The sequence below is a fragment of the Papaver somniferum genome, chromosome 5, assembly GCF_003573695.1.
Source record: "Papaver somniferum cultivar HN1 chromosome 5, ASM357369v1, whole genome shotgun sequence".
Lineage (NCBI taxonomy): Eukaryota > Viridiplantae > Streptophyta > Magnoliopsida > Ranunculales > Papaveraceae > Papaver > Papaver somniferum.
The window spans coordinates 142,375,243-142,388,386 of record NC_039362.1 but is presented as its reverse complement, the minus strand read 5'-3'; the positions used below and the strand labels follow the sequence as shown (position 1 = coordinate 142,388,386).

The window sequence follows — 13,144 nt, the reverse complement described above, 5'->3', positions numbered from 1 at the left end:
TGAACACTTTCCACAATGGAAGAAGACCAATTCTTCTACGGATTTCTTAGCATTTTGTTGACTGCTGATGCTGTTTTGATGTACTATACTGTACCTAAGTTATGCAACCGATCCTTTATTCTCAGTTGCTAATTTGTCGAAAGCTTATCATTTAGCTCCATATGCCAAAATCCTACTGGTAAAATGCGTGGCTCCTATTAAATCCAAAGAAGTATGAATGTTGTGGCATGACGACAAGTAGTTAGGCCATTGTTGCTAGTAAAAAAAAAGAGGATTGAGAAGGATCCAATGAATCTAATAAAAGAATCAAAAAGTCTAAACAATGTTGGAGGTTCTTGGATGCATGGTACATGATAGAACTTGCTACATTCATACTAGCACAGTGTTTGAAGTATAGCAAGAAACTTGGACTATTAGTCCCACATAGGTCAGGAAGCACCACTATGCTCAAATTGCTCTGTATAAAACTAGCACCTCACTCTCCCAAATGAATCACGCAGCCGTGCGGTAAGCACAAAGCGAACTATTCTTTCGCCTTTTACTAAAGAATACCGTGTGCTTGCCGTTTATAAGCGGCATACGCCTATTTTTGGAGGGTTCCTCTTTTTTAAGGGGAACACAACAATTTTCAAAACCAAAGCTTACCCCTTGTTTTGTTGAAGGCATGTCCTCTGACAGATCCCATCGAAGGAGAATGTTCGGTTTAGATGGCAGGCACACATCACTCCTATTTTATTTCATGGCCTATTTTAATCAGTTTGTTTTTGTGCCCATATTCACTCCTACTCGGCGAACTTGAGCAACTTTTATGTAAAGTGCTTCCTGCCACAAATATCTTCTTTTATGTAAAGTGCTTCCTGACCTCGTCTCTTGGGTTGCTCAAGGAAAATGCTAGGGTATTTCCTTATTCTTTGGAAACAATTCTTAGTAACTCACTCCAGGCCAACTGCAGTTTCTTAGATTTATTAGGGGGCCTAGTGGTAAGCTAAGAGAGTAGCTTAGTAGCTTAGTATGTTTCTGTTAACATAAGTAACAAAATTTCCCTTAGTCCCATGATTCAAATCTGTCATATGATTATAATTAGTTGATGCATTACTCCGTAACATCTTTGCGCCTGGGAAATGACGCTGCTAATGACGTACTACGTGTCAGTTGCCAGTTAAAAGCTATTTCCAAATTCCTGCCTCGACCTTAGATCTCCCAAGCCAGCTGGAAATTTCTGGAATGGCCCTTTCTAATCAAGGATTAAATCCATAGAATACTTCATACTAATCTTCCTGCAAGAATGTAAACACACTTAGGACTAATCTTCCTGCAAGAATGTAAACACACTTAGGACTAATCGTTCTGCAAGGATAGGCCAACGAAAAAATGAGCTCTTATTTATTGACCTGCACCTGAAGCTAGAACATCAGACTAACTCCACAGTAAATAATTTCCGCCCTATTAAGCTTTGATCTCATGATCTGCACTTACCTACATATAGCCAATTATTGTGCTCCAAATAAATTGGACCTAACCATGCCCATGGATTCATCTCAGTTCCCAATTAAACTTAACTTGTCCAAGGACTACTAAGGCATCGAAATCAAGATTTAGTCCCACACAGACTAGGCCAGAGTAGAGGAATTCAAATTGAGAACAAGCATACCTTTCTCGGCCTTTTGGCTAAGATCAAGTGTAGTATCTGTTCTTATCAGTTTAATATCTGATATGTGAGCCATCGGCTCACACGATATTAAATTAATTTTTTTCATGGGGGAGTTCCCATCACAGCAGCTTGCTGCTGGGGTTCTCACGCGTCGCCCTTGCGTTGCACTACTGCAAAGGCCTGGCGCACCCCCACCAAAACTAATGAAAACATCGAGTTCATGCTTCACCTGTTATGGCTCAGGAACCCCAAAATGCAAACATCTCAACTTGGCAGTAATACCATGTATGTTTGTTGTTGCCAACTTCTTCTTGTATCTGGAGAATCAAAATGCAACCACAAATCGTGGAACTAAAGAAATAGCAGGTGAGCGTTCAACACCAGCGCCACTTAAGATATTACCTGTAGCTGCATAACCAAATGTGCACCAAAAGGTCGAAGAAACTGGTGTCCCTGGCCGTCAGAATCAGATCCAACTGTCACAAGATCTGAAACGAGCTCACATTTGCAGACTGACCGAGTTGGTGGGTTACTTATGTACATGCTACATGCATGGCTAGTCTTGCTATTGCACAAACTCAGTTTCACGACCTTGCTAAGAATCTAAGGCTATGTTTGGTTGATCTCTATCTATCCAGTCATGCTGTTTAATCAAGCTATCCTTTGATTGGAAGTGTATTCTTACTGCATAGTCCTTTTCAGGGCTAAAATTGCATTACCTAGCTTGTAGAGATTTGTGTGGTTGAGTTCAGTGAAAATGATCGATTTGTCAAGTAATCAACCAATCAAATGAACATGTCAAATATACACTCTTCAGAGGAGTGTGCACAAAATTGAACTCCTTCCATACATGTATATATGTGATCAAAATGTTTTACACTGGAAGGTATTAATGCTGAGTGTTCAAAATTGTGGCATTCAAAAAAACATTATCAGAAGCTGCCATTGTTCCTAGTCTCCGAGTGTGTCAAACTTGCGGCATTAAAAAAAAACATGCTTCTGCTAGAGAGACTCACTTTTTTCTCTTCTGTTAGAGAAACATAATTTTTTCAGAGGAAACTACAACCCCAGACAGAACAGACAACCTCAACAGTCGCTTAAAAATTATACATTTGCATTTAACAGCCGCTTAAAAAAGATACAGTACATCTGTATATATTTTCGCACCTATTGGTGGTGGCTTTACTTAGATCTCTCAGAAATGTCGCCAAAGTAACAAAGGTCACATCTTTCCAGATGATTTTTAACCCCCTCAAAGGAAGCAAAAGAAAAAACGTAACCTTAAACAATATTATTACCAAAAGTCAACAAGGTAACTCTTTTTCTAACCGGCACAATCCATGAAGATATATCCCCTGTTCCAAATCATAACCTTTTAGCTTTAGATTTAGGATATCACATCGTTTTGTAACATTATAAATACACATGCACACTACAGCAAAACTACCAAACCCACCACTTTGCATTTCCAAAATTCCAAAAGAATGGACGATGACAGAGAATAGCATGAGGCTATGGAAGAGACAGTTACTTGCCCATCCAGTAAGTTATTACTAAAATGTTTACTGCGTTGTTACTATTTTGCGAAATAACAAATGCAGAAGAACTATGGAACCGGTAGTGGAGACTCCTATCTGATGATATTAAACATGGACAAAAAACTGTATCAGACAGTGAAGATTTTGAGATCGAAGATGAACAACTCAAAAAGAAAACATGCTCATCAGTCAAGAGCTATATGGCACTACAAACCTCCACTTTTGAGGTTTTTCTATGGCTGCACAAGGGATTGAACATCGAGCAAAGAAAGGTGCTCGAGGCAGTAACAGAGGCGGTACATAAAAGGTAAAACAGGGGAGTGGTTTTCGTCTTAGGAAGTGGTGGGACAGGAAAAACTTATCTATGCTAAATCTTGGCAGCCGCATTAAGTTCAAGAACAAAAATCATTTTAAGAGTAGCTTATAGCGTCACTGTCATTGCCTGAAGAGAGGACAGTGCACTCATTACAAAATGCCCCTAGAATTTGATGAAACTAATGCTGTGACATACCGAAAGAAACACGTTTGGCGGTGTTAATATGCACGGTAGACTTAGATTCTGATAAAGCAAAGTCATAAAGAACCAACGGGTTTCACACAACATTGTGTACAAAGTCTTAAGTAATTTACACTCGGGTAGCAGTCAATACACAATTTGATCTGGTTGATAGTAAAATATACCTACATAACATAGAAAATGGCAGGCCCTGCCCAAAATTACTTTTGAACAGACCAAAAATTATCTTAGCAACATCCTCATACTTGAGATATTCTATCCCTCAGTCAGATAGTTAGTGCCCAATAGCTCCAATTAATGATTCCTAAACTACTACCATTTATTTAATGAATCTAGGAGCATCAAGGAGATAGAGTAGAGAGTAAAGGCATCTCAATTACTCATCTATAGACAATATCTTACATATCCAACTGAAATATCCAGACGGAAACATTTCAATACAGTTAATGATGACGATTTGGATGACAAAATCAAAAAATAGATTTAAATTCAAGTAAACTGCATAATAAAATGAGATTCAACATACAATTCAGTAACTTAAGAGCTTGTTGAAGTAGAAATGAACAAGTGCTCCAATTTAATGGTCAGTCCTTTTAGACCCATGAGAAGCATCAAAACCCTAGTGATGAAGAAGACAATAGATATAGAGGTGATGGATTATCTGGGTGTCAATAGTTACCGCTTCTAGATTTCATGGGAGGGACAAATTATACCTAGTTAAATACCAATATCATGACTTCAAATCAAGAATTTCATTTGATGAATTCATCACAAACAAAAATTGAAGACAAAGATAAACCCTAAACCCTTGATTTATTACAGACCCAATAAAGAAAAAAAAAATCAAACTTACATAATCGAATACCAGAGAGCCTGATTAAAAGAGAGGAGTAAAGAATTGGGGTTCGAATTGATCGTACCTTAAATATGCAAGTGAATCCGAGATGATGATGCAAATAATTTTCCACCAAGATCGATTACTAGTCTTACGTTGGCTTGAGCTGGAGTTCCTTGGTTGATTTTGATCGTATATTATACCGTCATGTTTAGGAATAGTTGATGTAGGTTTCCGAGCATTAGAGAAAAGAAAAAAATGAGCAGAAGAAGAAGAAGAAAAGCCACAAGACCACTGGTGCTGAACGGTGTAACATCTCGGTGTTTATTTTCCTCCCATATAGATAAAACCTGATAATGTTTCTCTCCGCAAAACGATTAGTCCCACACTGCTTGTGTTCATTCAAGAGACAAGGAACGAGCGAGTATAAGTAGATGAGACATGGGAATGGGAAAACATACTTACCTGGACGGGGTCTATGGATGATCAAGAAGGTCCATGGCCTAGGTTAGCGACCTCCATTGCACACTAAGGAGGGGTGCTCGCCTAAGATCTCCCCAATGAGGGAGAGTCTACGTCATAATTTGTTCCCGAGGGGGAACGCGTCCGCGCGGCCCCTGCCAATTCTAAACCAAATATTACCTTACTGGTCAATGGAAGGCTCTGGATACTTGTGTTCCTTCTACCATTAGCATAATATACGAGAATGAATCAAAGTGAATACTATTTCAATCCCCTTTTTAGGTTTTCCTTACCTCGAGAAGAATCACTAGGAAGGCAACCTTTCCTTCACCTAGAAGCAGAATGAGTACATTTCAGAAGCTTATTATTTCTCCTTTGGTTAGCAAGTCCAGAAAGATTAGTTGGAGGTGAATGATTAGTTGCCTATTTTTGGAGGGTTTCTCTTTCTTTAAGAAGAACCGAATGATCCTCAAAATAAAAAAAATTGCGTTTCTACAGGTTCAAAACATGCAAACCGACGACATCGATGGTTGTCAACACATTAAGCTTTATATACCACTATTTACTTGAGTCTCCATGTTCAATTTTCCTATTTGCAATGGATATTTTTCCTCAGCGTACGACCTAAAGCAAAATTCCTTTAATGAAAATTAGAACTAATCATTTCCAGTGAATAGAAGAAAGATGGTAACAATACTATGCAATTGAACATCGAGTACGCAACTGAACTAATGACACTCCACGCGTCCTCTTATTGATAGTGCTAAAAACGTTCAAAGAAACTTTATGGATCTGCTCCTCCATGTTGAATCAGATAACCTTAGTCTCAGCAGAAGCAATATCAAAGGTGGCGAGACTTGGTCTTAAAAACATTAGCTAATATAGTTGATGCTTGAAGTTTTTGGCGGGGACGAAACCTCTGCAACTGTCATAGAATGGATTATGTCAGAACTTATAAATAATCAAAACTGACCAAGAAATTGTTTGGAAACAAAACTAAAGTGCCTGGTAGTTTGCTAGAGAGTACTTAGCTAAGGCTGTTTTTGCAGTGAAATTAGCAAACCTTTACTAGGAAGGCAAATTTGAAAATACACTCATGCCCATAAACTCGTCTCTGCCCAAATTTGTTCCTAGGAAACTCTATTTTCTAAGGCAGACGTGTACTGTTGGAACAATTGCCGATTTCACACCTGCAAAACAGAGATTAAGACACGAAACAAACTGACGGCTGAGTCACGACCAGGTCGCTCTCTTTAGGACGTTTCGTGGCTCTGCCTTGAATTTTGTGCAAGCAGTTATTTTCCGCCACAATGCCCCCAGGATAGAACAGCCGAGAAAAAAAAAACTCATTCGATCTCTCACGCACACAATGAGAAATTGATCATTTTTACTCTCTCTATTTTGCTAAGTATTTTTGGTCTCTTGATTAAAACATAATTAAGTGCAGTAAAACGGTTTGAAAAATTCTTTTAAACACAACAAAAATACTTTCCAAATTCAAGAGACCTCCCAAGACCCCCAAAGCCCCGCTCCCGGACTAATGTTAATATATATAATAATATATATGCACAATCAGTAGGGAGAGGGATTCGATCCTGAGACCACTCTTCCAAATAACTAATAGAAAATCAATCTGAAATCAAACAAACAGTTACTGCAGAGGTACATCAAAAAGACTGTTGTTCAGTACCTTACATGATGCTCGGGAACCGTCTAACTGCATTCACAAACAAATAAGAAAAAAACGGAGATACATAGCGGATCAAGACACTGAAAACAGTTCAAGCAATTAATAAAACTATGTAACATCCAATACAACAATCTAATTGTATAACCATGTTCACTACTACTTTTCATTCATAATTTTTATCACCAAACAATGGCTGTCTCTCTTCTTTCCGAGCAAAACAAAACCGCAAACTAGAGTAATTCTTATTTAAATTGCATTATGCCGCAAATATCTTTCCTGACCACATCTCCTGGTGTTGCTCAAGGAACACATTACAGACCAAGATGCAGTTTCTTAGATTTTGTAGAGGCCAAAGGGCCTAGCAGTAAGCTATACAGTAGCTTACTATATTTCTGTCAGTGGAAGTAACAAGTAATAGTTCCATGATGTTCAAAGCTGAAGGTGTCGTAACTAGTTGATGCATTGCTTCGAAAATATCTTTGCAACCATCAAGCCAATTATTAAATACTAAAATCATCACTTAACGATGATTAAATGCCACTCCATCAAGCTTTAATCTCATGCATCAGGCGAATTATTGTGCTCCAAATAAACTGGACTCGTATCAGTCCCATGGAGATCGAGATAAGGTCCCACATGGACTAGTCCAGAGCAGCGGAATGGAAAAGAGACGGTATAAAAACAGAAGCTCAAACTGAGAACAAGCATACCTTTCTCGGCCTTTTGGCTAAGATCAAGTGTAGTATCTGTTCTTATCAGTTTAATATCTGATATGTGAGCCATCGGCTCACACGATATTAAATTAATTTTTTTCATGGGGGAGTTCCCATCACAGCAGCTTGCTGCTGGGGTTCTCACGCGTCGCCCTTGTGTTGCACTACTGCAAAGGCCTGGCGCACCCCCACCAAAACTAATGAAAACATCGAGTTCATGCTTCACCTGTTATGGCTCAGGAACCCCAAAATGCAAACATCTCAACTTGGCAGTAATACCATGTATGTTTGTTGTTGCCAACTTCTTCTTGTATCTGGATGGAATCTCAAGGGTCATCACCACCATGTCTAATATTCTTGTTTCAGAAAGAAATTTGGTATTGTTGACTGTCGAGTTTAACTCCCTCTCAAGACTAGAACTTTTCTTATGCTTGGGACCTAAATTACTGTACCATTCTTATTTTCTAGTAATTTTTTATGGATTTGTTTTGGTTCAGTTGGGATCTGCCTTGAAACTCGGAAGTCTTAATAGCTTCTCTGTCAGGTGGTGAGTTGAGTTCCCGGCTCTTTCCTATTTGTGTATTTTCATTCTTTGGTTTAATGACAAGGTTTACACAGTTAGCCGCTTCTTCTCCCAATTTTTGGGTTTCTTGCTCATAGTTTTTCTTACACAAATGAATTCTTTATCCTTAATCTTCTTTTTCTTTGATGATTAATCTTCCGCCTTTTTTTTTTTTCCGTCCAGTCCAGGTGAGTTGACCCGGTGACAATCTGCACCAACCAAATAATGATGAAAGTCTAAGGTTTTGAACCTCAAATCCCACGCAATTGACACCATCACTAACGCTTGCCATCTCCACACACTGTTGGGAAAGATGAAAAGCTACACCTGGTGGCTCATTCAGTTTAAGCAAATGCATTGCAGATCGAACACCGTTATTTAGAATGCTAATTAACCAGAGTGCATAATGGATCAGTGTATCTTGTAAATTTATCTCAAATGGGATGGAAAAATGTGATAATCAAAGAGGTGGGAATGTTCTTCGCTATTTCAATCAGCACTTGTTACCTGCACGAACATCGCGCTGCACACAGTTCTCTACCGCGCAGGTTAGCAAATTGATATTTTCCAATTTCCCGTGCTAGATGTTGCTCTGTTGTTAGAGCTGATTACACAGCTTTGCAGAGCAGCAAAGCAACAAAACCATGGACAGCTTTGCAGAGCAGCAAAGCAACAAAACCATGCACCAGCCGGGAATCCAACCAGGGTCTGTACCGTGGCAGGGTACTATTCTACCACTAGACCACTGGTGTTGAACGTTGTAACATCTTGGTTTTTATTTTCCTCGCATATAAATCAGTTGATGTTTCTACCCAGCAAAACGATCAGTCCGTGGTGAAATGCATTAGAAGAAGCTACTCTTGTTGAGCCTGGATGCAATATTACTCCAACCACTATGTCTGGAATATGTCTCCAACTGCAGTTCCATTTACAGTCTTGCATACAACATTCATGGTGCAGACAACTACTTGTTGTCTTTTACCATTTGCACAATACATGAGAATTGCTTGAAGGGGCAGACAAACAAGGAGGGATCAAAATATGATCATTGAAGAAATAATATCAGAGTAATTTTGGTGAGTCTCAGAATCTCAGATCTTGCAAACATCAGTTTAAGTATTTTAAAGTTGACCATTGAAGTTTTTGTACGGATTTGCAGAACCTGTTTGTTGGCGGAAGCTATACCTCTGCAACTGCCATGGAACGGCCCATGCCAGAACTTATCAAGAATCATAAGGTGGCGAAGAAAGCACAAGGAGAAATAAGAAGAGTACTTATCTAAGGCTGTTTTGGCAGTGAAGCTAGCAAACCTTTAGTCCCACATCCTTCTAATCTGAGATGGGAATGCGAATGAAGGTATTATAAAAACTAGTCGATGCAGCCTGTTCAAGTTATCTTTGCGCTTGGGGCAATGACGCAGCTAATGAGGTAATAACCGAGGCGCGTCAATTGCTGGTTGAAAACTATTTCCAAACCCCCTCCTCGGCCTTGGGTCTCCTAGGGCCGTCGAGAATTTCTGGAAGGGCTCCCTCTAATCAAGGGTAAAGCCCTACAATACTTGGAAACTAAAATTTTATGTAGCGTTTACAAACCAAAGTAGAGTTCAGTCCATTCAATACAATATTTACAGTCGTAAGTAATGTAGTATTAAGAATTACTAAGAAAGCATTTCTTTCTTGTGCTTCCAATTAGGCATCGGCAAAGGCTGAAGAAGAGGCATTTTGTTGTTTGAGTGCTTCAATCTGTTCTCTTCTTAGCATGGTTCTCATATTCGACCTTGGGTCATAGAATAAATATCCATTACTTGTCCTAATCAATCACAAAAACCAACAGACAGTGGTATCATATTAAGGAAATAAAAAGTTAAAACCTGATTTTTCCGGATAATCCTTAACCTTTCTTCTGCTCTTTCTAACTCGTTTTGTACTTGACTCTTACATTCACCATGGCCTAATGTGGTGCATAACAAAAAAAGTTCTACATATATCTAGACAGAAAGGCGGCAAGGTCCTATATATCATATGTTGGCTTTTGAACAAATTATGTCTCAGCATAGCTTTCAACTTTTCAAGCACTTCCTCGAATGTTGGGCGGCATTTTGGCTGACAAGCACTTCCTCTAATCAAATTGCAGTTACAAGTTAGAAAAAAGATTTTTCACTGACAATTTTAGATACTGCTATGTGTACTCGAACTGTTTTGTGGAAATGCTTAACTGAACATAGAGCTGATTATTTGACCTGTATAAAAACAAAAGCACGTTCCAAGATAAGCACAAACCTGTGCCAGCAACTCTCGATTAGAGATGCCCAGAGTGGGTCAGTGTCTTTTGGTATCTCATTTCGTTGGTTCATGAATCCTACAGCGGCAATCACCTGCGTAGTTCATCTCCACAGTCCATACCTTGAGTAAGAATGTTACTTGATTATCACAGAATCATATCATGTGATGAACATACCTGCTTTGGGTTCAGGTCATTCCAAGGGATTTTTAGTGTGGCAAGCTCCCATAGAACAACTCCAAAGCTATATACATCTGACCTAATTAGTTTCCAATGTATCCGTTAGAATTTGCGGATCGAGCAAGAAAATAAAAGAGTGCAATCTCAAGAATTTGCTCGCTTACTTCTCATCTGCTGGCTCATTACGGATAACCTCTGGAGCCATCCACTGAAGTTGCAAAAAACAGCAAACAAAAATAATCTTGTTTCAAAGCTACAGCAAAAGGAAGCAAAAGAAAACGCAATGCTTATTATGACGTGTGTTACCGTTCAATTTCCGGTACTTGTTAGGAATGTTGCATATTTCAGCCGTGAGAGACCAAAATCACCACCTAACATGAAAACAATATCAAGGAGGTTAATGAATTATTTTCCTTCTCCGTATTAGCATATTATTAGCATCCCAGAAGATAGATAATAAGTACCTTCACACTCCAGTTCTTATCAACCAAAAGATTTGATGACTTCAAATCACGGTGAATGATTGGTGGGTTGTGACGATGAAGGTAATTCATTCCTCGTGCCTGCAAAAGAGGTAGACCCAGAAACGATATTTATATCTGAAATCTGGTTCCTGATGAACTTTCCTTAATAGAAGTTGTTGAAAGGAATTGAAAGGTAAATTATCCAGTAAGCAAACAATGAAAAACGGATAAATGTAGAGAACGAACCGTGGAAGGAACTCAGTGACAATACACAGATGCGGAGGTGAAGTTACCGCCCCCATAAAGAGTACCACGTTTGGATGCCTCAGCCTCTTCATCAGTAATACCTTCATTTTTAATACAGTACATACTTTTAGGCATAGAAATTTAATCCAATTCTACAGATGACAGAAATCTGAAACCTAAGCAATAGATTCACAGCGAAATCCAGTAAATATATAGACCTGTCTCCGAAACTTCTTTAAGCAATATAACTATTTGATGATAAAACTTAGCTTGAGTTCATAAACAAACCTCTTGTCTGAAGGAATGTTGCATTAGCAAGTCTTCTGAGTAATCAAAGTTCAAAAATACTTTGATTGCACAATCCTGCGAGATATGGAAATGAGTTCCTTTTAACAGCTTGTTGGAATACAATCCCTCTGCACCATTCTGGGGCCAGGTTGGGTGACAAATGCTAGATCCTACAGTATATTGTTTGCTCCATTGTTTTTGAAAACCATGTAACGAGTCAGGTTTGACCCTAACCTATGCAGGGTTGGTAGGTCATGGGTAAAAAGTATGTGCTTCTTTCTCTTTTTACCTTCTAATTATCTGTCGGAGGATATACCTAATCATTTTCAAATTGACAATGTAGTCTGACAGAGATGCTCCATTAATGTGAATTCTATAAGATGTGGTACTTCTATCAAGAAATGTAGATTTCAAGATGGAAAGAGAAATATACCGTGCCGCACCAAAGACCATGGTACACAGTTGCACATGAACCTGAGACCCAACAACAAAATATTATGGATAAGACAAAAGAACTTCATAGTTGATAAAGTAACACAGAAGTAAATGCTTTAGCAATAATGTAAATATTTACTACCTCGCCCAATCTGCTCACCGAATGTCAAATTGTTCAACGAGATATCATAATTAAAATAATCTGTTTCCATATAAAAATTGCGACGAGGACTGCTTCTACTGCCCATGCTACTTGTTCCATCACTGTTAGTAGAATAGGATAGGGATCTAGAGACTTCATTGCCACCCGCAACCTGCGGGATTTGTTGGCTCTCCCAGGACCATGATATTCCCTTCACTCTAGAAGTTATCATCTTGTAGACACCATTCTTACTTGCATCCTTGCCATCAGAAGAATTTCTAAAAGGATTCTTGGGCATATGTTCTCAAGGGAAGGGTGCACCCTGTGGTCAGAGAGAGCGGCTTCCAATGTTTTCGTTTTCAGACATACTTTATTTTTTGATCTCGATATCGGATACAAAGTTGTGTTATTAGAGAAAGAGAGAGATAGACGCATAAAAAGGAAGAAGAAGAAGAGATGGTTTACATTCTTAATAAATCAAAACTTACCAATTTTGGTATCAGCCAAGATGTAATAGATTTCAGAGGCTTGTGCCGAGCATCAAAATCAGGTTTGGTTGTTGTTAGACCACCATTATGCAGCCAACTAGAGCTGGGATAAGAATTATCTTTTAAAGGTTTTGTACCAAGAGAATCTGGTACCAAGGTTTCTTCAAAAGACTCGAAGCAATTGTTACAAATGATTCCAACCAAAGTACCACTATCATCATATAACGGGGCACCGGTGGCAAGTACTTGAAATAGCCGGCATTGCTTATTCCTGGCAGGAAAAATCCCTGTCCAGTTTTCACCTGAGGCATTTCTTTGAAGTATTTCATTCGCTGCATTGATGTCCTGCACCTCAATTATGAAGCCATTGATATTCTGACCAAGAGCTTCAGATGCAGAGTAACCATAAATTTGTGCAGCTGCTCTATTCCTGCAATAACATTGTAAAACGTTTAAGATCCGAAATTATGATCTACTATCCATAACATATTTATAGGTGGAAGTGTAGTATATATGTTACATAAACTACACTATGTGAACTGAAAACGACAACAATCTGAGCTCAAATTTGGAGGGGGACTAGGAAATAAAATGAATGAACCCAACAAGTTTTATTTGGCGTCTTCCTTCACATTCCCTCATTTGTTACTTTT

At 38.7% G+C, this 13,144-nt stretch overlaps 2 protein-coding genes, 5 non-coding genes and 1 pseudogene across 8 annotated transcripts; 6 read left to right on the top strand and 2 right to left on the bottom strand.

The window, feature by feature from the left end:
- The first annotated feature begins 497 nt into the window (after nt 1-497).
- On the top strand, nt 498-617 carry LOC113284717. Its single transcript, XR_003328341.1, has one exon. It is a non-coding gene; the product is annotated as a U5 spliceosomal RNA (small nuclear RNA).
- A 487-nt stretch (nt 618-1,104) lies between these two features.
- On the top strand, nt 1,105-1,246 carry LOC113284709 (annotated as a pseudogene).
- Nucleotides 1,247-1,647: 401 nt separating this feature from the next.
- LOC113285091 lies at nt 1,648-1,845 on the top strand. The gene has a single exon (XR_003328589.1). It is a non-coding gene; the product is annotated as a U2 spliceosomal RNA (small nuclear RNA).
- Nucleotides 1,846-4,998: 3,153 nt separating this feature from the next.
- LOC113284832 lies at nt 4,999-5,162 on the top strand. Its single transcript, XR_003328406.1, has one exon. It is a non-coding gene; the product is annotated as a U1 spliceosomal RNA (small nuclear RNA).
- A 2,237-nt stretch (nt 5,163-7,399) lies between these two features.
- On the top strand, nt 7,400-7,597 carry LOC113284661. The gene has a single exon (XR_003328301.1). It is a non-coding gene; the product is annotated as a U2 spliceosomal RNA (small nuclear RNA).
- A 1,764-nt stretch (nt 7,598-9,361) lies between these two features.
- On the top strand, nt 9,362-9,517 carry LOC113284695. Its single transcript, XR_003328326.1, has one exon. It is a non-coding gene; the product is annotated as a U4 spliceosomal RNA (small nuclear RNA).
- Nucleotides 9,518-9,544: 27 nt separating this feature from the next.
- Nucleotides 9,545-10,797, bottom strand: LOC113282995 (serine/threonine-protein kinase EDR1-like). 2 transcript variants are annotated; one of them, XM_026532120.1, is made up of 5 exons: nt 10,735-10,797; nt 10,593-10,636; nt 10,426-10,502; nt 10,248-10,342; nt 9,545-9,777 (listed from the first exon to the last, which is right to left on the bottom strand). In XM_026532120.1, exons 2-5 carry the CDS (start codon nt 10,609-10,611, stop codon nt 9,657-9,659), a joined length of 312 nt encoding a protein of 103 aa, XP_026387905.1. In that variant the 5' UTR covers nt 10,612-10,636; nt 10,735-10,797; the 3' UTR covers nt 9,545-9,656. The 2 variants fall into 2 exon arrangements, with proteins under 2 accessions (XP_026387905.1, XP_026387904.1); XM_026532119.1 differs by having other exon boundaries at nt 9,549-9,777; nt 10,426-10,507.
- A 93-nt stretch (nt 10,798-10,890) lies between these two features.
- LOC113279758 (serine/threonine-protein kinase EDR1-like) lies at nt 10,891-12,301 on the bottom strand. Its single transcript, XM_026528427.1, has 5 exons — nt 12,004-12,301; nt 11,860-11,900; nt 11,427-11,501; nt 11,139-11,239; nt 10,891-10,991 (listed from the first exon to the last, which is right to left on the bottom strand). Exons 1-5 carry the CDS (start codon nt 12,299-12,301, stop codon nt 10,979-10,981), a joined length of 528 nt encoding a protein of 175 aa, XP_026384212.1. The 3' UTR covers nt 10,891-10,978.
- Nucleotides 12,302-13,144: the final 843 nt, after the last annotated feature.

Coding starts and splice junctions, on each gene's coding strand:
- LOC113282995 (XM_026532119.1), bottom strand. CDS start 10,633: ATGGCTCCAGAGGTTATCCGTAATGAGCCAGCAGATGAGAA. Junction 10,343..10,425: donor ATGACCTGAACCCAAAGCAG/GTATGTTCATCA, acceptor TGAACTACGCAG/GTGATTGCCGCTGTAGGATT. Junction 9,778..10,247: donor ATCGAGAGTTGCTGGCACAG/GTTTGTGCTTAT, acceptor GTGATTGATTAG/GACAAGTAATGGATATTTAT.
- LOC113279758 (XM_026528427.1), bottom strand. CDS start 12,301: ATGCCCAAGAATCCTTTTAGAAATTCTTCTGATGGCAAGGATGCAAGT. Junction 11,901..12,003: donor CGGTGAGCAGATTGGGCGAG/GTAGTAAATATT, acceptor GTTGGGTCTCAG/GTTCATGTGCAACTGTGTAC. Junction 11,240..11,426: donor AACATTCCTTCAGACAAGAG/GTTTGTTTATGA, acceptor TTAAAAATGAAG/GTATTACTGATGAAGAGGCT.